Source organism: Lagopus leucura, unplaced genomic scaffold (assembly GCF_019238085.1).
Source record: "Lagopus leucura isolate 7727_CA_CO unplaced genomic scaffold, USGS_WTPT01 Super-Scaffold_100001, whole genome shotgun sequence".
NCBI classification, from domain to species: domain Eukaryota; kingdom Metazoa; phylum Chordata; class Aves; order Galliformes; family Phasianidae; genus Lagopus; species Lagopus leucura.
Genome location: NW_024962262.1, coordinates 36,525,319 through 36,550,509, shown reverse-complemented (window position 1 = coordinate 36,550,509; position 25,191 = coordinate 36,525,319). Strand labels below are relative to the sequence as shown.

The 25,191-nt window shown below is 38.0% G+C and overlaps 1 protein-coding gene across 1 annotated transcript in view; it reads right to left on the bottom strand.

The window, feature by feature from the left end:
- Nucleotides 1–25,191, bottom strand: part of PCCA (propionyl-CoA carboxylase subunit alpha) — a 264,605-nt gene that overhangs the window by 92,914 nt on the left and 146,500 nt on the right. Inside the window, exon 19 of the mRNA XM_042866368.1 lies at nt 7,840–7,942. Within this exon, the coding sequence (XP_042722302.1) occupies nt 7,840–7,942 (103 nt within the window). The remainder of the gene's footprint in view (nt 1–7,839; nt 7,943–25,191) is intronic.

Sequence of the window (25,191 nt, the reverse complement as noted above, 5' to 3'; positions counted from 1 at the left end):
TGAATGAACGTTGGTCACCACAGCCCCCCAGAAGTTGACTCTAACCTTTCTACAAGTCCTCTTCCCTACACCAGATCTAATTTTCTTCAATTAATGAAAATCTAATTAAAAAATAGAGTTGAACAAAGAACTATCATTCCAAAGATCAGTAGATTAATTATACTGTTCTTCCAAGTTGAATTACAGAGCACGCTTTTAGACAAAATACAAAAAGGAAACTAAGTAGCTAAGAAATGCAGAGTTGCATTTGACAGTAATTAATCTGACATTGGACAACATGCTTTTCTGGCTGGGGAAAATGGAGTTACCTTCCTACCTTTTTGAACAGATTAAATAACAGTGTAATTGAGGGGACAGCAACTCCAAAACATGGATATTACCCTGCTCATTTGAAAAGAGATTTACAAATAAAACAAAGTTAACTACACAGCGTTAGCATCCATCAGGTAGACAGAAGAAAGCATCTAACTGATGTCAAGAGATACGCTTTACTAAATATTTTCATTATCAATGCTATTTGTTACATTAAATTAACAAATTCTATTTTAAATACGAGTCCAAGCAGTCCAAATGCTGAATACAATCAGCAGCTTCTGGCACTCAAGACACCATTTTGGATTACAAATGTCATGAAAAACCAGCTGTAGCAGAACAGTACATTCATCATGAAATATCCTAAATACTCAGAAAGGTGCAAATATGTACCTTAACTCCTGCCTGAACAACAACCTAGAGAATGTAGTGATGAAGAGATTTGTTTGCAGAACTTCAGTGGAGAATTTGTATGCTACTGTGCAAGGAAAATACACACTACTCTGACAAAGTCGGTTAAAGTTTTCTGCTCATAGCTTCAAGGAGTACATAATGATCTGCCCTCTATACTTACGTCTACAGTTTCCCTTCACTCAAAATAACATAGGATGTCAGAATAACAGTGTATTTCATTACATGCACATAACAACATAACATATATGTCACTGTATAATAGAAGGTCATATTTAGAAATTGAGAGGAAAAATTTCCTTTCCTCCTGTAGAAGATGTAGGACTTTCATCTTTTCCAGCTCCCTTTCCTTTTTGCTTTAATTCCTACAGACATGTGCTTTTCACCTCTATTGATACAGGTCTTATATTTCTTTTATTTGATTTATTAGTTATAAGGAATGATGTGCCTGAAACATATCAGAAATGGAAAATACTAGTAGTTATGACTCATTTTCTTATAAGATCATTAATTTTATACTGATAGGACCAGGAAACATTATTCTTCTGCATGGTCTTCTGAAAACATGGTACTGAACAGGCACTGAATTACGACCTCGCTCCATTCACAGTTGTATTTAATGAACTAAATTCATTTTTTAGTTTGTTTAGAGCAATTTCATTCAACATTGTTACACTTTTACATTATAGCATTCCTTTTCATGCTTTACATACTTCATCTGCATTCCACTTGACTCCGGACCTTCTCAAGTGTTTTTTCTCCCCAGAGACAATTCCTAAAATGGATTTTTTTAATTATCCTACCCTTCAGTTATAAAATTTACAGCATATAAGATTTTCCCTAATTAAATATATCTTATATTTTAATTTAAAGTAAAAGCTTAATCATAACAAGATATACATGAATTGACTTACAAAAGTAAAGAACATAGATAGCTACTTAACTATTCTATGCTAATGATAAAGGAAGCATTCAAATAACAATGGCACTAATTGCCTTATATCTTTCCTTTTTTATTTTCATTTGCATACTATACAGCAAGTTTTCTTTTGAAAATACTAAGAGGTACGGAAGACAACTTCACACCTCCGCAGATACTTAATAAATTCTTTACTTCTTGTTAAAAAGATAGGGAGGGAAAAAAAAAGCACTCTTTTTAGTTAAAATTATTTAAAATATTAATCAGTCAACTCTTCGTTTGGAAGCATGTGAAACATTTGAATGAGCTTCACAAAATTTCCACAGAGATTCCATGCCAGTATGACATTTACTTGATCTTAAATTTGAATTTAGGAAGTGATCCAATATATTGTGAAAATGGCAGTCCATCCTACCAGTAATCTGAACACATAATTAAGCTTTCTCTGGTCTTCTTATTTGGTGTTTGACCTACACAGGTCCCTTTGGAAACATATCAAATTTCCATTTGTTCAAAGTAACTTCTGAACTATTTCACCTTATGCTTTTTTTGAAAAAATAAACAACTTTCATTCACCACAACTTCAGTGATAAGAAGCTACTTTATAACTGAAAACATCTGGAAATTCTTTGTCAACTAAACAGGCTAGAAGATGAATCCAAGTGGTCTGGGAAGGTATGCATCTACTACAGAGATGAAGAACCCTAACAGAGAGGGCCGTTTTTTAACATGAAAAAGAACGACAACAATTACTTCCAGAGAAATCATGCAAATCAGCAATAAAGAAATCCCAAGAGAGAGGATTCCTCTTTTATAGTAAAGAATCAGAAAATGGACTATACCCAAAAGTTCTTCAAGAATGCAGTATATTGCATAAAAACCGCCACAAATTCCGTGCTGAAAGGAAAATTATGTCCTCATCTTATGCATACAGCAATAAACTTCAAAGAAATAACCATGACTGTATCTCCTAAAGTGTAACTACTTAGTGCTGGTATTCATCATTTGAGCCTTTGGATTCACCCATTGCTTTTTTCCAAAACATTCTTCAGATGTCTACTTTTCTTAACAGGGAAATACTGAAGAATATTGAAGGAATTAAGGAAGGTGGGTTACAGCAGTGAAAAGACTGAACTAGTCAAGTAGTTATTTGTCTTGGGTTTACCAGCAAACTCTATAATTTGTAATGGAAAAATGGTATAGTGGCGGATCCAATAAATTGAACCTTATTATTGGATTCCTGGTCCAGTATATTATAATCTTATTGCTTAGACCACTTTCGTTCCATGATACTATCCTTATTATACATTTTAACAGTATTACTTCACTGAATGACATGAAATTCTTCCACAGTTGAGAAGGGCAGGTGATGACACTGAAGTCCTACACACACAACAATGAGTAGGGGCTCTCATCAGTGGGGCTGGGGAAAGCAGCTCCCATTCAGTATCATTAGCAGAGGGTCTCCACGCTGGCTGTGAGCAGTCTCAATAGGGCATGCAAAAAGGCAACTAAGCTACCATAACTTGGGCCCAGAGGAGGCTCGGTGGTCGACATTTAGCTCTGAAGGGCTGAGGATATTCCCTTCAGACACGTGGCACAAATCAGTATGGCACAGGGAAACCACACAGCAGCCACGTTTGCTCAGTACATGCAGATTTATTTCCTTATGCTTTTGCCTCTTCAGCCCTTCAGTGCTCTGCAGAGCACTCAAGCTTTGCAAAGGAAGAACAGACTCCAACCTTCACCAGCAAAACTGGATTACTCCTTTGTACTGAAAAAATGAGAAAATAAAAACTCGACAGCCAGAATAACAGTCAAAAAGGTGAAGATGAAATCAATTCCTGTCTGAATTTGGACCAAGCAAAAAGTTCCAGAGGTTGGTTAAGGGATACTTTCGGGCTATTTATTGCTGTTTTAGGCTATTTTTATTGCTGTTTAGGCTGTCTCATGTAAAGGAAGGTATCTGTCCTTCCTTAGAACCCTATCTTAATAGTAATTCTGATTGTTGGTCTTTTCAGTAGTAGCGAGAGGAAAAATTGTAAATTTAAGGAAGATACTGACCAAAGACTAGAATCTGTTCTCCAAGTACCTAAACAGACATACATGATAAGCAGTTAGTTAACAAGGATTCTTCTAGCAATTAATACATGGGAAGAGGAACACACATACACAAAAAATACATTTATATTAATTTAGTTGGAGAGTTCTTGTTATCTAAGACCATCAAAGTTGCTCATCTTATACAAACATCAGTGTTATAGCACAGAAGTAGATGGCTTCAGAATAATAATAGATCTAATTCTACTCTAAAAGAAAACATAGCAAATTGGCATTCACAAAAGCTTTCAGTATCTATAGGAAACAATAAAGCTAAGTACTTTTTGTTCTTTTCACTGTTTCAAACAACATTGCCCGTGCTTGATCATTTATTTTTAAGTCCTTCAGCTTTGGGAAGCAAGGCCTCTAAAGTGGCTGACAGTCAGCCTGCACTAAGGATCTCCGTTACAAATCAAGTGGTTAAAAACAGATGGCTACAGAACTCAAAATCCTGGAAAATAAAGAGCAGCAAAAAGCAGTTAGTGCTGCACTAAGATTCTCATGATAAAGGAAGAAAATCACAGATGACCCATAGACCAGGATGCTGACAAATGATCCTCCCGTGAACAGCAGGAACCATGGGGAAGCCTGCTGCTCATGCTCCCTACGCAGAGAGCAAAGCACCGCACAGTGTGGGGCGGTGAGGTTTCGGCTGGTGAGAGTAGAAGAGTTAAGGAAAAAAGAAAGAAGTCACTGTTGGAAAGGTCCCAGTGGTAAACAAAGTAAATCAGAATGCGAACGTTGCTGCTGCAATGCACAGTTGGCAGCAGGAGCAAACTTCTGAAGAGGAATGTGAAGGCGGCCCTCCCACTGGGCTATCTAGCTGCACTATGGATTCAGCTACCCTTGTCATGAGCCACAAGGGGACACAGCCTACTAAGTCAGGAGCCCATGTCACACCAACTTCATAGCAAAAAGTAAATGTGGAAGTTCAAAAAGTGAGGCCTGCATTTTTGACAGCAAAGTTCATAAAGAAGGCTTTGAGTCTTTCCGTGTTTTCTTGCAGTATATTATACCTCCTAATCAGAAACAAGATTTCTCATTCCTAGTCTTCAGCTTTTCTTAAGTCAATTGTTTTTCCATTGTAAAGTTTTGAATAATATATCAGAAGATTTTTGACTATACTGTATTTATTCTGTTCTCCTCTGCAGCATAGTCCCATGAGAGCCCCAGCAAAAAAGAGAAAGTATTAAAGAACAGCATGTCCTCTGCTATTTGTCCTGTAACAAGGAAAAACAAGCGTACCTAAACAATCTTGGTATTCAAAAATAGTTTCCTGCTTTGCATAAACCCAAGCTCAGGATTTAATATCGACACTTTAAAATTTAAGTGAGATAAATCTCACGGTAATCATGAAATCCACCCGCTATGACTTACTTCATCAGCAAAGAAATACCCAAGATATAAATAATTAAAAAATTATCTCTTCATAGAGTAAATAGTCTTGGCTAGGGCAGAATCAGAACACCAAAGCTACTGACTCCAGGCCTCCAGACCCCCTTCCCAACCTTGTGGCTACCCAAACCCGTATTCTTCCTTTCTGTTGCTTCTAACTCTCCTGTCCAACCTAACGCACCACAGGGCCGCACAGAGATAAGCAGGACCTTTGCAGGCCTGTTGCTCTCCTCTCTGCCCCAGTGGGATTCCCACAGAGCATTGCTTGCCCACAGCAATTTTCCTACAAGGGAAAGTAGCAAAGGGGGGCCAACTGACTTTGAAATATAAAGGAATTTACAAAAGTAAACAAAAATAAGGACATGCTTAACTACTCGCTCTTGTTTAGCCCAGTAATGCCAAACAACTTGATTATATTGGAGGTTTTACTGTTTGAATAATAAACTGAAGGAGTAGCAATCAGATTCCGCACATGCCATGTTAAAATGGGCTTGCACGAGCTGTAATGCCCATGCTGCTGCAACATTAGAAGTATTTAGCAGCTCCAGATTTTGACAGATTTGGTCTGTGGCACAGTTAGGAATGATTTACTGTACGTTAAAGTTGCTGTATGTCAATAATTACCAGCAGCAAAAGCGTAACTCCTTTCTCAGTTAGTGCACCTTGAAGAGATATAGTGCAGCTTACAACTGCTGCTCATTAACCTAGGAATAACTCATATATAAGCTTATAATTTCAGTTACCTTCAACATCAATGGAGACAAAAGCACAGAAGAACGCTTAGGCCTCCTGGCTATAAACCTTCCTTAGTCTGACTTAAAGACAATGTTTATTAAAATTAACCAAGTTAATATAAGCTTGAGCCTAGACAACTAAATAAAACTCAACTAAATCACTCAAAAATGCATGTGCATTAAATGCATTAAAAAGCAGCAGCCACTTTCTAACCCTCAACGCTGCATATAGCTCCAGGCTGACTACTGACAGATAGCAACCTTGCAGCTAAAAGGTGGAAAGGCTGGGGGCAATGACAGCTCCTGGAAAGAGCAGACAGACCACTGCCAGTCCTGCCCTGTTGTGACAAGGCTGTTGTGCTGCCTGAACAACAGGTTGCAGTGAAGTTCACAGAACAAGTATAAATTTTACCAATTTAGAAAAAAGGAAAGTGTTCTGAGATGGCCTTAGCTCACAAAGCACAATTCACAAGGGGGATAAATGTCTCAGCTGTGGTACGGTGCTACATTCTATGGACTGAGTGAGAAAGTCGCACTGAAGACCTCCCAATATTTTTTTCCTAAGAGAAATTAACACTACAACTGAACTGACCTCCTCCTTCGACACTTCAAGCAGTGAGTTTGCATAAGGGAACTTTAAAAGGTGCTTATGGATTTTGCCCACATCCTTTTTTTCTGCACACCTATGATCCACACAGGAAGTATCTCTGGTCTCTACTCACACGTTTATCTTATATTCATCTGGAGTATGTATGAAACAGTGCAACAGAGAAAGATGCACTGTTCTAAAAGAAACTAGTTAGGCATATTCTTGTCCTACTTAGGCCAACAAAAAGATTTTTCAAAGGCAAAATTTTTATTTGCTCAGTTTCACATAAGTGAAAATAATCACCTAAAAACATTACCGACTACCACTTCTATACTTCTTAAATAGAAATCACAGTAGAGCAAAGCAAGAGTGAATCACCAAGACAATACTGTCTTTGCTTGATGAAATATTCATTTAAACATCCTCTTTCAAGTAAATCTCATGATTCTGAATATGACCTAGCTGTAAACACCACAACTAAAAATATCATGAAGCAGATGTTGCAGAACATTCTTCAGAGAAGACTGGCAAGAAGAGCAAACAGAGGCAGACTGGGAGACTTCTGAGGTTCCTCACAGTCTTGTCCTGTATTTCAGGGATTCTAGGAGAAACTGACTTTCTCAGATCCCTTTGAAAACTTTTGCCTAAGAGTTAACAGATGCTATGGAAGTGAACTATTTTTAAAAATCTCATTTTATTATGGAATTACTATTAATAGACTTAAAAAGTAGTTCTCTCTATAAATCTACTGTCTTAACACAATTCAACCAGCTTGCATCCTGGCTTTTTTCTGCTGAACACAGCATCACCATTGTTCTACTGACATAGTCTCGTCTGCCTTTTATACTGACAGTATTGTTTAAGTAATTGTTTCACAATATTTGTAAAAATAATAGTTAAAACGCATGCATCTGAAGTGATTTTACTATGCTTGCATGCAGTTTTACTACTTAGGTGTCAGATAATTTAATTCTAGTGTGATTATATATGCAACTTGCTCAGTTCTTTGTCTTTTTAATCACTGAACTAAGCTAACATAATGTTTCTCAACATTGCAGTTATTTTCTCACTCTTAAATATTTATAATGGAAGCATGAAGACCTTATTTCTAAACAAGACACTAAAGAGGGTTGTTAATTAAAAAGCTAATTTAAGTGCATTAATAATGTTCCACAGACATGAGCAGAGAAAAATCTCTATACAGTCACACTATTTAATTAACATAGAGTCTTTTTTTTTTTGTAATCCAGTGTTATTCCTGCTAAAGACAAGACAAACATCCATGTTTGGTAACTGAACAAACAGATTATAGTAAGAGTCAATGGCAATGTAAATTGTCTCAAATGGACTGAAAATCTTGGAAAATGAGCAGAACTTACAGAAAATGATGAGCCATCCTTTGAAACTGCAACAGGGTAAATCCCATCCCCTAGATGCACAGAGAGCTCCCAGCTACTTCTCTTTGATTTAGCAATAGGAATTCTAAAAAACAAACAGAAAAAGAATTTTTAATAAATTTCACATTTTTCCCACTTAAACCAGGAGAACTTTCCTCATAGGATGGTCATGAAGGATATAAAACATCATTAATTTATAGACACTACCAGGAAAGCATATTTCAAAAAAAATATTGGATACTTTTTTTTGTCAAATGAGGTATGAAGAGAAAATGCACTCTTTCTTTCTTTGCCTTGACACACTGGATATGCTGATAGTTATGGGAAGCTCTTAAATGCATCCAGCACTTGCTACAGAATTAATTCAAACAGGATGAAAAGCAGATGAGAAAGTGGGTTGGAAGAAGAATAGCAACACTGATAGCTGCAGCATTCTTTCTACGTGCAAAATATAAATGCTAGTCCTTTCATCATTCTTAGTAAACCTTAATTAAAGTCCAATTAGACACAAAAGATTCCGCCAAACCTGTAATACACACAATTTTATAATGAATGTATATTTTATAGAATTTCATCCACAGAGTCCTTCAAATAAACTGAAAAATGACTGTGTATCACAACCCATACACGGGATTATATCTGTTCCCACAGCAGTCAGTGGCTGCACCAGTTATCAGGTAACACGAGAACCATGAATCTTTCCAACTTCAGCTCAACGAAGCGTATCTGACAACAAGGGAAACAGACCTGAAGAGTCATTCTTGTTAATTCAGAGTGAAATAAGTAGTTTTCAATATTTTATTTAAAATGCATATTTGTAACTTTGATTTATTTCCTTCCTGCATAGCTTCCCACATCTCTTCAATTTTGTTGTAACAACATGTGTCCAAAGTAGGCTGCAATCTTTTCTGGTACACCAGCAGAAACATCAGCAGATGTTTCTACATCAGCAGAATACATCAGCAGTCTCCTCTGTAGCTTAAACAAGAATGCACAAAGGTGGAGTTTAACACCATTAGAACAAAGGTGCGTTATTTTGGCACAGCTTTTCTTCCACACTGACTTCTACACACGTTCAGATTCTCCGTAGGAAATGTACAACACTAAGCTCACCACATTTGTATCTTCTTTTCAGGTATAACACTCATCTATCATAGAATGTTTCAGTGCAGTCTTCAGAGTCTTAAAACTTGGAAACACATTTTTCTGGATTGTGTCACATGCATTCTGCTAAGGATTCAGTGGCCCAGTGAACCACATCTCCCCCAAAGGAAATGTTCAGCGTGTCTGGAATCAACAGGGAGAAGCACCTGAGTCCTCCAGAGGCACAGGAGAAGCCAAGGATAACATACCGACTTGCTAAGGATTTACGCAATTCCTTTAAGGTGGTTGGGTTTTTTCAACATCTAAAATATAGGCAAATAGAAACTCAGGAATCCAAACAGCCAAGAAGTTTCTAAAAATTGTGCTTTGCAATGTGCCTGAAATGGGTAAAATCAAAAAATGTGATGCATTAGCTAGTCTAATAGATGTATTTACCATTAGTTACTCTGGATGCAAGCCAAGCAGTCTTACACCACCTTTCACCAAACATCCTTGATCACTTCTATAACCAACACTCCTCACAAAGTTCATAATATTGAAAATAGCCTGTTCCCATGCTAGTGATGCCAAGCATTATACTTCTCATTCAGTATATGGAGATCATTGTCAAAATGAAATGGAAATGGCTTATTAATGGAAATGGTCTATAGCTTATTGGATGCAATGACATTTCTCAGCACCTCATCTTCAAACTTCTTTATGTCACCAAAACACTTACACTGGCTGATAGGAAACATTACAGACACGGGAGTTCCTGAAGAAGAGGAACTGAGGAATTTCCTGAACAGGTAGCAGGCAGAGAAATGTTTTCATTGCACTTCCTGGCACAAGAGCAACAGTAAGGAAGAATGTAGTGGACTATGGAAGAACCCAGCTAAATTCTATACAGTATTCTATTATAATAACCAACAGTGCTCTATAGAAACTTCACATTTCTTGTGTAAGAAGTAAGACCTCATCTCAAACACAGCTTAGTAGGATCTGCTTCATTGATGGCATGAGATTCCTTATAACCCCGCTGGCATGCCCTTGCTTCATATTGCATTTGACTGGAAGTGACCTCATGAATCTGGCCGCTGGCCATCAAAGGAAAGACAGTCTTGTTCTCCAGCAGGGATTATTTTTGTTCAGTCCTGTCTTGCTGAGCTTTGTCAAGTGTATCTCCAAACAGGATGCATGCCTCTTGAAAGGCATGACTATGATCACTGCTTTGACGGGGTTTCAAACTGCCCCACAGGCATATAATTTCTCTCTGCAACACTGGTGGTCAGGAGGGCAAGGTCCAGAGATGTATCTAATAGCAAAGTACACTGCAAGTTTTATGTCCCTTCTGGAATTGCTGGATTCTTTTGCACAGGGACATTTTTTAGCTTTGCTAAGCAAATGCCTGGGGCTACGTAGCTGATCTACAACTATATTGACTAAAATAGATATGTACACTCTCTCATAAGAATTCTGCTTCTTCTTCATTAAAACAAATTCCTTTAAAAAATTTTTTTTCAGTATTTTGATAGGATTTAAAGGTTTGTGGGGTGGGGTTTGGTTTGCTTTTTTTTTTTTTTTAATATATGGAGACCCATTTGGATGCCTATGCGTGCAACCTATCATAGGGTACCTGCTACAAAGTTCAAAAGCAAAGGTCAAAGCCAATCCAAGTTTCTTGAAAATCAATGGGTAGAAAGCTGATCAAGCTGATCGAACCTGTGAGCTACTTCAGAAATGCTGAAGTTTCAATCAGGTTAAGAAAGGGAGAGGGGATGTTTTGTCTGTGTATTTTTATAGCGTATGAGATGCCCAAGTGCAGGAGAAAGCCCCTCAGTTAGGACTTTTGAATATATGTTCTACTAGTTGATATAAATGATACAAATTTCTGGCTGTTTTGAAAGATTTGAAACTTTAAGAATTCTACATACTGGGCTGAAATCTTAGATAGTTTATTCACATTAAAAAAAAATACTGGAAGACAAAATGATGCCATTTTTATTACTACAAAAGCAGCAAAATTTTTAATTGTTTTCACTCCAATCTCAGATTCAGTATCACAAAGTTCAACATTCCTTTTCTTCTCTCAGTCCTAACACGTGAAACATCAAAGAAATGATGTGTGGAGATGACTGGCTGCAGGAAGAAACACAAGTTCAGCAGCAAGCCGAGTGCTGGGTGAACAGGAAGCAGGCCACAGAGAAGCTGTTTTCCCTTGCCAGTATTACACACAAGGAGAGGGGGAGAGCAAAGGGAGCACAGTGTGGCAGCACAGACAGGACCAGAGGGAGGAGGGCATAATGAACTCTTTCCATACAGTCTTCTCTGACCTGCCTTCCAAGGAGAAGTAGCACCAGCAATGGGGAGTGTACTACGAGGAAGGCGGATGGGCTGGCTCCAAGTCAGAAAGGTGTTACTCTAACCACGTAAGTTATAAAAACGTGTAAACGGCGTGAGAAGCAAAACAGCTCCTTTCACCTGCTTAGTTATTTCTTTTCAATCCTTGTCACTCAACTGCAGATGATGTCACGGTCTCCTAAGGCATTCCATACGCAGCACACTGCGTTATATTCCTTTTAGCCCCAGCTGCCACGACAGAAAATGAGAGACAGAAAATGTTTCGAATAACGCAGCCATTACAACTCCTGCTTTGCAAATTTTCGGTGAGGGACACAGAAAGCTACTAAAGATTTTAGCTGACACACACTCGCTGCGCTCATGAAAAACAGACACTAGTTAAACTATTACCTGTTCTAGGCAGAAATAAATAACGAAAGAAAACAGACATTCACAAAGGCAAGGCGAGTAATAACTCTGCCCCAGTTTGTCCATTTTGATTGTCATCAACCAATCGCATAGGAGGAACTCAATAAAACTACAATTTTCTGCAGTTTGTGGCAAATAAACTCCTCTCTCTCGATTACTGTTGATGATGTAATGAGCTATGATAAATGTCACCAGCTCCTAAAGGGTCAGGAAATTGTGTATGGATTTTTTTATTTTTTATTTTTTTTAACATTCAATTCAAAACGTGAATTCTAACGCAGGGGAAAACTTAAAACATTTTTTACTTCTGATATTTTTGCTGCATAAAACTTCAGGTAAAGGCAGAGAAATCCCAAACTATCACAACAAACTCTCCAGTTATGAAAGATTATAAGCATTTGAAGACCACATTATGTGGCACTCTGTAAAGCTGCTTTTCAATCGTGCAATTACCTATTCAGCAGTTAAATAAAAGTGAAATATTGACTTAAAACAATGTTAATGGTCAAAGAATCATTAAGAAATCCTTCATCATAACTTTCACAGCAGGTGGCCTGTAAAATGATCAAGAATAATGTGCTGGATTCTGTAGCCACCAAGGTCAGTTTCTGCATACAAATCTTTGCAGGAGGAGAAAAAAAGACCTTCAGAAAGTGGGCCATTCATCTGAACCAAGTTCAGAGAATTTCCAGCACTGTGAAAAGATATGTTATGCAAGCACATAGATGTATTCAGTGGGGGTAGACTGAACCAGCTACATGGAGACTACAAAGGAGCCCTCCCATGGCTCATGAATAAGTCGAGGAAATGATCAGAAAAAAATGGAGAGATGTTTAGACAGATGGCCCACTTAAAATGCCTGGGACAGGGCATAAGCAATTTTAATGAAACTTTAGATCTACCATATAAATTGTTTCTTATTTTCTCCATGCTACCACCCCCCAACCCAGAAAACTTGAGAAAAGCAAATAGAAATCTAACAACTCAAACAGGAGTATGTCTTGTGATATAAAACAGGAAAAAAAAGGAAGTAAATCATATACTTTTGAGCATTATTGATTTAATAAGTTCTCATACAAAGAAATATCCTTCACAGAACCTTCAACTATCAGATGAATATAAAAGCAGGGAATGGATAGATTAAAAGAATTCTAAACAGAAATGTACTGCCAAACAAAACAAAAATCTAAGCTTTACTATCTGAGTACTTTCAACACTTTCCAACATAAAAGTTCGTCGCTGCACAGAGAAGATAAAAGCAGCATTTTCACAGGATTATTTTAAGAACTAGAAATTATGTGAAAGGAACCTAAGAATCTGGGAATATTTTATTCAGCAATTTGAAATATTTTCTCTATATGTACTCACACACACTTCTGCATATATTCAGATGGATTCATCTGTACATAAAAATGGGTTTCCCTTCTTTCTGCTTTATGTATGCATTATGTATACATAAGTCCTTTCACCAAGAGTACGAAAATATACCATCATTAGAGTAAATTATAGTTCTGCATGTGTCATACAAAATAATAACCTCTACTAGCCAGTGTGCCAGCTATCAGACAAAGGCTGAATTATCCAATAGTTAATGTCAAAACGGTTATGTCAGAATGGCTTTATATTGCACTTTCTTGCACATTAAGTTTAGATCAATAACAAAAATGTAAATTTAGAGACATGTGAGCTATGTCTGAACAGAGACCACTGGAAAAAAATGAAATTATGTGGGAGGTAAACTATAAAGTAGAAAGCATTGCTTTAAAAGAACATTATGGAGTGAAATGTACTTTCATTCGAAGTAATATACATCTGGATGTTTCCTTTAACGGAAGCCTCCTGGAGGATTGATACAAAGGCCTGCAATGCAACGTTTACAGAAAGCCTCCAGTGTCTTCATCAGCAAATCCCAGATCAAGGCAAAGTAATGAAATTGTTAAATCCAGATTCTGTAACTTGAGGGTGAATGTAGCTACCTGGATTTAAGTGTTGTAGCTCAAGCACTTTTGTCAGCTAACCCTGCAGACAACCTGAGGTCACCCTGGTTCACCTTCTTTCTTTCTGAATGTCTTTAGCCTAATGGGTCCTGCTTGCCTGCTCTACTCTAGCTTCTTGATAGCCAAGCAGGTGTCCAGGAACTAGAGGATCCTCTGCTGAAGCCGACTCCAAAGTCTGGAGGAAAAGATGTGCTCCAGGCACGCAGGCTAATATCAACAACTCTAAGTCTCTTAAAAAAATCTTTTATAGCTCTTAGCTTTAAATCTATCAGGAAAAGGAAGTAAAATTTGCACTACTGCAAACTTAGTTGCAACAAATTTGTGCTTGCAGCAAATGCACCCAGAGAATGAAAGATCTCCGTTATCCATCTCCTTCAGAATATGAAGATTCAAATTTACTTCTCAACTCCCACAAGAAAGAAGCCAGTGTCCTAGCAACTCTGGAGGAAATCATCATCTCACTCTGCTTTTGCTTGGAAGGAATAAGAGTCATTGTTTAGGTTGGAAAAGACCTTCTAGATCAAGTCCAACCATCAACCTAACCTACTGAGTCCTATCATTACACCATGTCCCTTAGTGCCACATCCACATATCTCTTAAATACCTCCAGCATTGCATGAGAGGGACATCTGCCTTCCAAAGGGAAGTAACACAAGCAATAGGGGCACACACTAAGAAGAAGGTGGATGGCCAGGCTCAAAGTCATAGAGGAATACTCAGATCACGTGTTCACAAGTACAGAGAAAAAACATTTGTTTTACATGCAGTTTACAAATCTATGCTTCTGATATTTTTCTAGCTATCTTTCCTGAAATCAGCAAAACTATTTACCAAGAACTACTTGGAAGCAGGTGTCTTTAATCAGATCAGTCAATGTTGACTTCTGTTGAAAACTGCTACACAGAAAAAGAAATCTAATAACCTACTTGTCACTAAGAAACAGTTTGGGGCAATTTCTCTTTCATTAAAATATGTAATTTCTCAACTGTGTTTCTACCAATTACTGCTGCTCCCTTTATTCTTCATAAGAGTTCAGGCAAAACTTGGTATTTAGATTCAGGCCCACTGAAGGAGTTATGCTAAGAAGTGCTTCACCCCTGCCAGCTCCTCTCATTTGAAAGCAATGAGAACATCACACAGTGCGGCACTTTTGAAAAACCATTCTGCCAGTTGGGAGTACAAAATATTTATTTTAGAATCAAATTTAAAACTTCTGTTTTGAAAAAAAAATCTTGGCGTGACATTTCAGTGCTGTCTCTTATGTTAAAATAGCTTCTTTAACTACAAGTAATTTACAAAGTTAATCCCAAAAAGCACATCAACTCATCTTTCATCTCCAGAGATGCACCATTACAGCCAGCAACGTCTGGTAGAAATGCAGCAATTCTTTGAAGAATAAACAGCGTAAGACCAAACCCAGTGAAACCTGCTCAATTTACTACATTAAGATCATGAGTGAGAGGTGACTGCTACAGTTAAAGGAGAGAGAATACGTCAGAATAAGGCCATATCTGAAGAAATCTGGCAACGCCATTGAGGTTAAGAACATCGGCCTTCTAAAAGGCCAACAGAGAATACCTGTCTGCAAAATAATGAAAAATAATACAAACGTTGAAGTTCACACACCACGGAGCTGACCGCCTCTTGCAAACACGGTTGCAACACAGACGGAAGAGTTCATTTAACAGCTTAACCACTTCATGTCACAGATCACTTCCATAATACCGCTGTACTGATCATATTTGCTCTGTTGTTTATTTCTTCTCTGTGAGACTTAATTCAGGAATGTGGGGTTACGCATCCAAGATTCCAGAAAAGGATGGTCTGATTTTCCCTTCCTGGCTATCCCATACGCCATAATGTAAGAACTGCGATCATTTTGCAACAATCTATTTTTCCTGACTTTGGTCATATTTTCCAAAAGATGCACCTTTAGTGCATACACAGGAACCGGTGCTGGATGACAGGCAAACACGAACTATCAATTCACAGATAAATCTGATCAGAGCATATGGCTACAGGCACTCATGCTATTTCCTGGCAGGCAATGCGACAGCCACATCCTCTCCTTGGCATATAAAAAAACATGATGTGCTTCATAGATTCTAAAGCTTTGTTCTCTATCTTTCCTGCACTCTATTCCCATCGAATGAAATTAATGCCGCTAATTCTGTTTGGTTAGAAAGGAAAAACAGAATATGAAAAAACCCTAAGAGTTCATTAAAAATTAATTTATATTACAAAGATAACATAAAACATGCATGTCTTCAATAAGTATTAATTCTTAACATCTAGACAATTACAGCACATTAGAGAGCTCCGATGACTCACATTACCATCAATACATCATCTACTGCACCTTCAGCTTACCTCTTCAGTTCACACCACAGGGCTTTAGACATGTGATATTAACCATAACACACCTCTCCTCAGTAAGTTAGTCCTCAGGTAGGCTGATCTACCTTTTGGTAACACTCATCTATTTTTATTACACTACTCAGACACCATGAATCTTTGACACAAAAACCCAGGCTCCAATTATTTTAAATTATATGCATTCAAAAGATAAATCTCTACTGCACTCTATATATTATCATCCTTTTTATAGGATGCCTGCTATTGTTCACATTATGACCTCACAAATAACAAGAGAGCCAACAAGAAAAATGATGTATAGATTTCCTACTCACCTAAAACTACATGCAACAGATATGAATGAAAGAATTTCAGGAGAAATGATTAGTTAAATTAGGGTTATTGCTTGTTTAGGACAAAAATAAGATACAGGAAGAAAATACTGAAGTATTTGTAACAACAGCTCAGTATTATTAAATGAAACTTTTGCCTGCTAAATGTTCCACTGCTTGTTGACTGCTGCAGTCAAAGTGGAGAAGTCAGCCTGTGCGGGTGGGAAGGACCCAAAGAATGGCAGTAACACAACTGCATGTAATGACTGACACAAAGTGGATTTTGTACTTCAATCCTCCTCAGTTTATTCTGGGGGAATCATGACCACGGAATATGAAACAAGTCATATTGAGAGGGCCAAAAATCCATCTAATTAAGTATTCAGTGATCTTCAAGTTACTGTGATTTGTCCAAGGATTTGGAGCACTGGGGTGTGGGGGAAATGAAGGATTTAGAAAAGAAGTGCTGCCACTACTTCAAGGGCAACAAACAAAGAGAAGCTGTTGGTTTATGGCATCTCCCTCTCTGAACAGTAAGGGTTGGGTGCTGCCAGATGCAGATCTGGCTTTGAATTTCCATGTCTGGTAGAAGAATGTGCAACAAGGCCTGGAAAAAATCACTACTGGTTGGTCAAGGTGCATCACACCACCACCCTTGGCAGAGGGAGGAGCCTCAGAAACACATATCACAAAACTGAGTTGAAACAAAAGGTTGAAGCCTAGGAAAAATAAAATGTAACAAATATCCCAGATTGGTTTTTTGGTTTTTTTTTTGTTGGGGGGGGGGGGGGGGGGGCCGCCCTCAATGGACTATTAGTTTGTATTACTGCAATACAAGTGTTTCAAGACTAATTTTACTAAGCACCAGAGACAGACAGGATAAAGGCTTGTCACCTCCTTTCTAAGTCAATAGGTAAACATCCCTGGTTTCAAAAGAACCATGTTCTGCACTGCTCTTTCCTGCCCCGTCTTTCTCACACTACAGGCTTTGAAGATGCATGTTAAAGGGAAGCCACAGCCAAAACAAACTCCAAGCACCACATCTAATTACACAAATGTAAACCACTGAAGACTGGTCTGTGGTATATATTAAAGAATCATCCATAACCACAAAAGGAAAAGTCATTTGGGCAGCCTCAACACAGATCCAGAGAAAAACATTTAGGCATCTGAATACTTAATACGAGTCAAAGGATATCTGGATGCATTTCTTTGAAGACACCATCTAAGTATGTCATCTGAAATATTCTGACATGCTCAAGTAGCTTTACTTATAAGCGAGTCACTACAACATCAGGTTATGAAGAGAGCAAAAAGGGTTACCTCAACTGCAGGCAGCAGATCAGTGGAAGATTTTGAGTTATCTCAGGCAAAACCAGCAAACAACAGCACAATTAGCAATATTACCTCTGAAATACTTTTCCCATTACGAGCAGACAAACCTACATTGTCACAGAGCAGGAAACAGACCCGTAGTCATACTTAGAAAAACGCATATAAAGAAGTGAGGAGAAAAAAAAAACAAAGGTCATTATCTCTTGAAAATATGTGTATCAGGAAATCTCTTATCAAGAAGGTGAAGAAAGAGCTCTTGTGATTTCTGAGGGAAAGGTGGGATTCATTTTCCTCCAGAAAATATTTCTTCATCATTATCACTTACACATGCACGCACTACAGGTATGCAAAAGCAACTTGGCTCTCTCAAAGTTAGAAAGAAAGAAGCCTCAGCTCAATCTTACACATTTGCACTTTTAACTTCATCCTTAAGACAGAATCAAGCATAACTGCATCGAAGGTCAGCTTCTATACTGGCGTATCAAATTTCAGGCCAGCAGCTCTTTTATTTAAAATATGTTAGATAAAAAGGTAATATGCACTCTGTAAGAGTTCCCTTGAGGTTAGAAGCACCAATAAATTAACTGTTACCATATGTTTGGCTCCTTTTGGCAAAATTCAGCAGCAAAACACTGCCAAACCACTTTTGGCAGGTAATGATGTTTGGTAGCTTATAGTTCAACTTGGGAAAAAAAGGGAAGTGGACAGAAAACTTAGGAACAGCATTGTTGCACACTGTTGAAATAAAGACTCTAACCAAGTCAACTTCATGGGTCTGATCTGTCTCCTCAAAAAAGAGCTAGATCAAATGTAAACTCAGCCTACCTAATGCAGTACTGCAAATGTTTTGCTTTATAAAAAAACACTGTGAGTATGTGTGAATTATTTTGCAAGCAAGAAGCTTTGTAAAATTAGTACTACGAAGTGTTAAAATGAATATTGTTAGTGTTTTCATTACAACAGGCTTATCTCATTGTAAATGAGCAGAGTTTGGACTTCTTTACAACACTGTGAGTTTTTACATTTCACTAGTTAAAATTAAAAAGAAGTTTTCCCACTTTTTCTGTCTACGTGATTGAGAATAGAACATGACAGTTAAAAATCCTTTAGTGCTACATCTATAGTTATAATTAGAGATGTAAGATATAAAATTCTGGGCATTTTAAGAATATCTATTGCAGATTTGTTTTAATTTCCAGCCAAGTAGGTGGAGGAGAACCTAGCTCTTTTTCTACCAAGATAAGCTGAACTTGCTCTGTAAGGTCACAGATTACATCAATGTTTTTTCAGGTATGAAAAGGTCTATTCCATTTCATTTCTGAAATCATCTGCAATAAAGTACTCCAACTGCATCATTACTATTATTTTCATTTCCAAAAAAATAGTCTGTTGCTGATGCCAGAAACATGACTTTTGTGTTTCAATTGCATCATCCCAAAAAATTCTAATTTTTATGCAATAGACCACTTGCTATTCAGTTTGCAGTCCTATGCACGTATCTGGTAAGTGGTTTTAAGCGGGTTGACAGATATAGGCCAGTTACTTCACTTCTTAGAGTCACGTTATTCCATGGTTAATCCCACATTTGCATTAATTTGATTACAAGCACTTACAGGTAGGTGTAATCCTAAAGCACAGGAGTAAGGATCATACTATAAGCTTCTGAAAGGTTTTTATGGAAGAAAAATATTTTTGCCATTCTACAAATGCTTGTCTCATTCATCTATGTGAGATTTTACTAATAATCTCCTCATTACTGTACTCACCTTCTCATTTTTAATATATATTTTTTTAGTTCTAAATAAGGCAATTTCTGCAAAGACTTGACACTGAAATCAGAGACTTCATTACCCTGCAAAATATATCCACAGTTCAAAGTATTTAAGAGGGTTAAACAAAATGCAAACATTTAATGCAACATTAAGCATGTGAAATAAAAACTTGATTGCCTAAAGAAAGCATGCTATGCTGTTACCCTGGTGACAGGTTAAAAAAGGATTGTGAGCTGAATGGCTGTATGATATGAAATTAAAATGTTTCACATTGAACAATCCAAAATGAATTGGGAAAGGTTAGAGCAGAGGAGAGAGAAATCAATTCTCCAATGGCAATGGTGAATGGAAGTGAAGTCTGAATAGGATTTGCCAGTGGGGTGCAACAGCTGCCAAATATCCTGCAGCCAAAGAATTACAATAATACTGATGAAGTGTGCAAGAGCTTTTGGAATCATTGCAGGGAACAGAGAAATACTCCTACAATAATGAGGCCATTCTGCGTCCCATCCCACTTTTGCAGCTGAATCAAAGGAAAAAGAAACGGCTGAAAATTGTAATACTCAATAACAAAGGTATAAATGAATTATCTATCCCTTCAATCAATATCTTATATTTAACTATAGCCTTTGTGAATCATGAATGAAGCAAGCATGCTAAAGAATAGACAAATCAAGACACATGCATGTAAAAGTATGCAGACAATATTGAATAAGATACTTCTTCCCATGTTATTTCGTTGATAACATTTCTACTGCAACAGTACTGAGAATAAACTATGCACTACACTAACAAACAGCAGGACACAGCCAACACTCCAAGGAACTTAACAAGGTAAGGTCCTGATGTTTGGGCTTATCCCTTTTATGTTAATAATCCTAGGAAAGAAACATAAATAGAGCTTTCAATATGAATGTAGCTACATATGCATTTACTGAGCTTAACATGCATTTCTTGAGTTTAGAGTCTCCCAAAGTGAAGAAAACCTTATCCCTTAGATAAAAACCTCCACCATGATTTCACTTCTGTCCTTGGAAATTCCAAATAAAACATACAGATGGAGAGAAAAAAAAACAATGCTGAAAATAGATGTAAAAAGACCAGGGGTGATTAGCGTGCAACTTAGTTCTACAGTTCTACAGCTTCATGTGTACGCTTTTTACACACAGACAAATATTGAAGAACGAGTTTAGGAGGTGTAAGCCTGCATGAAAGGAAAGAATTGTTGAGCTTATAAAAGGGATCAAAGTAAAGGAAAGAGAAAGAGGTCTTATGGCAAAGAGGGGATCTTGGAAAGAAGAAGTCATCAGCAAAGCATGGATGAGAAAAGGGCTGATTCACAATAAAAAAGGACTAGGAATACAGCAGTGCAACTGAAAACATTCACGTGCATAGGCCATGTACATTCAAGTTTCAACATCACATGAATGGTAGCCATAGAAGCCATGACACTCCTCCAACAGCTGCTGCTTTTCCAGCAGACATGATGAAAATAAAAGACAATAAACACAGGGACGTAGCCAAGTCCATTTATTTTGGTGAGCAGCCTTCCCACCAGCAGCCACCTCAGCAAGCTGTGCACCTGCTGCTCTGGGGTCTTCCCAAAAGATGTTCACTGAGGTCCAAGCTTCACTACAATTACCTTCATAATGATTTCATAATGATTATCCAATCTTAAGATCGAGCAAGCATGAATTCCTGAGTGGCCAGAACACCTTCTTCCCTACAATTGCAATAGGGATGATAATATGCTATGAAAAGCTCCCAAAACAGACTGTTCTGTTTCTGGAATATACGTGGTCATGAATCACACAGGATGATGGCTCTGCCTTTGAATTAGTACATAAATACCTTATGTTACTTACACTATCAACTCTCATACCACTAATAGAATCCAAAGAAAAGATGATACCTACTTTCTCCAGAAATGGTCATAAATGTTCCACTTACTCTGAATTCCATTGCAACTTCTATATTTTACACAAAAGTTCATTTCCAGTGGCTAAAAACACCTGTTTCATGTATTTCCATCCACTTGTTTGTCTATAGCACATGTAATCCTCTTTCTGTAATATTAAATGAACAATGTAGAAGGGCAAATAATACCAGATTTTAAAGACAGACAGAATTCTATATAGGGCAGCTGGTTTAGCAGTGATTAAGTGAGATTACAAACATAATATATATATTACATTATTATCGAGAGGTCAAAAGAACAACATTAAGTTACACTAAAGAGACGAGAAGCATGTCACAACCTGAAGGTCCCATTACAAACAAGGGTCACACACTCAGAATAGATTCTTAGTACCTTGCTAGTCTACAAAGAACGAAAATATAATGGTGAAATAATGGTCTGAAGCTGTAGTAGTTATGTAAGTATACTGAGAGCTTTCAAAGGCACAGTAGTAAATCATGAAAAGAATGCTTGACTTCTTGACCAGGGGACCAGAAGAATGAGGATAAAATACTGCTATTTTCATGAGCTAAGGATGACTGCGTAACTCCAAAGCAAGGAATGAAGAAAAGCCACAAGTGGGCCGGGCTTAGTCATCCTTACTAAATGAAAACAAAGCATTTTAGCTTTATATCACACTGGAGGGTATTTGTAGGGTAATGCAAAGTATAAATATTTAGCTGTACTTGCAATAACTGTTCGTGTTATTACTGAGGTTGGAGGGGAAAAGGGAGGGATCACACTTCAGGAATGCCTGTGACTGTACCGCAAGTCAAAAGTCTCTCCAAATGGCCAGTTTGGATGACTCCAGTAAATTTTCCTGACATCATCTTCCTTCTTCTTAAAATTAACGTAAGATAACTTTATTTTTTGCTGCTCCAACAGTGCAAGAGAGCCAGATAGCTCTCCTATTGGGCAGCTGACCATTCTTCCATATGGGGAAACCCCAGGATGGCGAAGAGCTGGCTCCGTCCCAAGCACCAGCAGGATAATAGGTGTAGTCTGCGTGAAAGCAAGCATAAGAGGTACCGGACCACTGCTCTGTGAAACAGCTCACTAGCTGCCCTGGTCATGCAATGGAAAAGCAAAGTAGGTATCTGAGCCATCATTACTGCGTGCAGCTGAGAATTTACAGCAATAAGCCTCTACCAAATCAACCCAGACACAACCTTCCAGCAATCTGTTCTTGCAGGTCACCAGTCACGTTATGTCCAGTACACCAAATTTTCAGGATCTTAGAACGCAAAAATTCAACTCAGCTATTTCAAGAACCTCACAGGAGCTAACCAGTTGAAGCCTTTCAACAAAATCACAAACCATCATTTCCAGATTAAAACAAAATTTTGATTGCATTTTGCTGCAATTCCTCACTCACAAATATATTTCTCGCCAAAGCATTATTCTATGGCTGGAAAATATCATCCCTTTTAAGTCTCTTTATAAATGTTCATAAATAAATATTTATATGACCTCAATAATGTAGTAAAGTAGTAGGACCATTCTGTCTTGGTAAACTAAGGCCCATTCCAACTGTCCCACAAGAACAGTTAGGAGTTTAATTCAAGCTCTTCCAGTTCCAGTTTCCTATACTGAACGTTAGACCAAGAAAAACCTTTAGATTTTTAGTAGCAGTATAAAACATTTTTCAATGTGTTACCGTCTTTTTGTATGTAGTATCAGGTAATATGGGCATGCAGACTCACTGTTTTTTTCCAAGTCATAAATGATGAAAGAGTAAAACCCATAGAAAAATTAGGAAAACACACTTGGCTGCCAACACAAGCAACACATAGGAAGTGCTGTAGGCAATTGGGTTTAGAAGTATAAACACCAGATTAGTAGACCCATGAGATAGCATGATGTAGCCACACCTGGAGAGTCACTCTCTTATTCCTCTCCCAACCCACTAACAAAAACAAGGCTGAAGCCAAAATGTGAAGATTCAACTGTACAACATCATTTTTTGTCTCAAAGGCTAACTACATCAAACAGACGTAAAATAAGCTGGATTCACTTCAGCTAAAATATGTTTCCACTTGAAATAAGATCAAGTTCTGTCTGGAAGACCTTGAGATTTTACTAGATACTATAAATCTGTTCAGCAGCTGCGGGTGGCACCAGCTTCACAATAAACTGGACAATGGAACAAGTAGGGAAAGTCCTAGGTAAAATAAATGAAAGCGGAACAATGAAACACTCATTAATCATTCATAGCTGTTTCCTGTAGGAAACTTGTGCCCCTATTATCTAGATACCACAGTGAAATATTCACATTAGTAGTAACTGGCTTATAAAATACCAACCATTTTCATTAGCTCATTATCTTCCAAAAGCAAAACAAAACCAAATGCTCAACAACCCACTTCCCAAGAAAAGTGGCTAAACAGCAACCAGTTACATAAAAATGACAAAGAAAATGTTCATACTGGATAACAAAAGCAAATGCTTGATATTTCTGTTACTACAAGCACACATGGGTCTCCAGCATCTGTTCTAAGATCATGGTTGGCAAATAAATCCTACAGGACCACTGGTGAGGCCAGGGGCACAGTGCAATACAGACAGTGGAAACCCACCTGTGGATGCTCTACCCAAATTGTCATGTATCTCTGATACAAGAACAGCAAGCTGCTGATTACCCTGAGGCCTGCATTAACCTCAAAGCCACACAATGTACTCCTACAAAGAATCCTATTACAGAGGTCATATCTAATTGAAAACAGCAGAAGAAAGTTGGGCCTTGGATCTTAATGAGGTAAAAGCTCACCAATCCTCAGAGTGCATTCTAGCAAGAACCTTACAGCCGATCATTTAAGTCACTCAAGGGATTGCGAAATACACACTGTCCGGCCATATTCCTGCAAATACCACTGACTGTACAGGAGAATCCCCATCATGAGACTGCTGCTAGTCTGATCATGAAACAGCTAAGGCCCATCTCTGGATCCCTGGTATGAAACACGCTCCACTTCCCTCTCATCCCTTGCTGTACAATCTCACGCTTCCAGCTCTTTCAGAATAATTCCGCATCATCAGCCCTTAACCTGGCTGTCAAAATGATCAGAAGCAAACTATGATTAAATGGTTTCTAAGCTAATATGGGTCATCTCAGGTTGGACATTAGGAAATACTACTTCCCTGAAAGAGTGATCAGGTGCTGGAACGGGCTGCCCAGGGAGGTGGTGGAGTCACCAACCCTGGAGGTGTTCAAGGAACATTTAGAAGTTGTGTTGAGAGACATGGTTTAGTGAGAACTATTGGTGATCAGTGGATGGTTGGACTGGATGATCTTGTAGATCTTTTCCAACCTTGGTGATCCCATGATGCTATGATTCTATGATTTGGCAGAATCAGCAGAGAAAGCAACTACACAGAAAATCGTGTGTGCATACCTGGGGTAGGAGGAGGGAAGAGGCAGAGACCAAGTAGAGGAGTAGGCTGGGACAATGATTCCTTAAACTGGCTCAGCTCCATTTCATCCAACCACAGCCTCAGCAGCCCTGCTAGTGAAAGGTGGAACTTCTGTGAAGACTTCCAAGAGTGGTTCTTTCTATCTGTCTGACTACAATAACAATCGCAAGCTTTGGCTGAATAATTGAAGGTGGGGAAAGGTACTCAAAAATACCCTCAGAGGAGTGAGAAGAATGCATGCCATACATGTGGCTCCCAAAAAAAGAAAAAAAAAGAAGAGGAAGAGAGGAAGAGAGGAAGAGAGGAAGAGAGGAAGAGAGGAA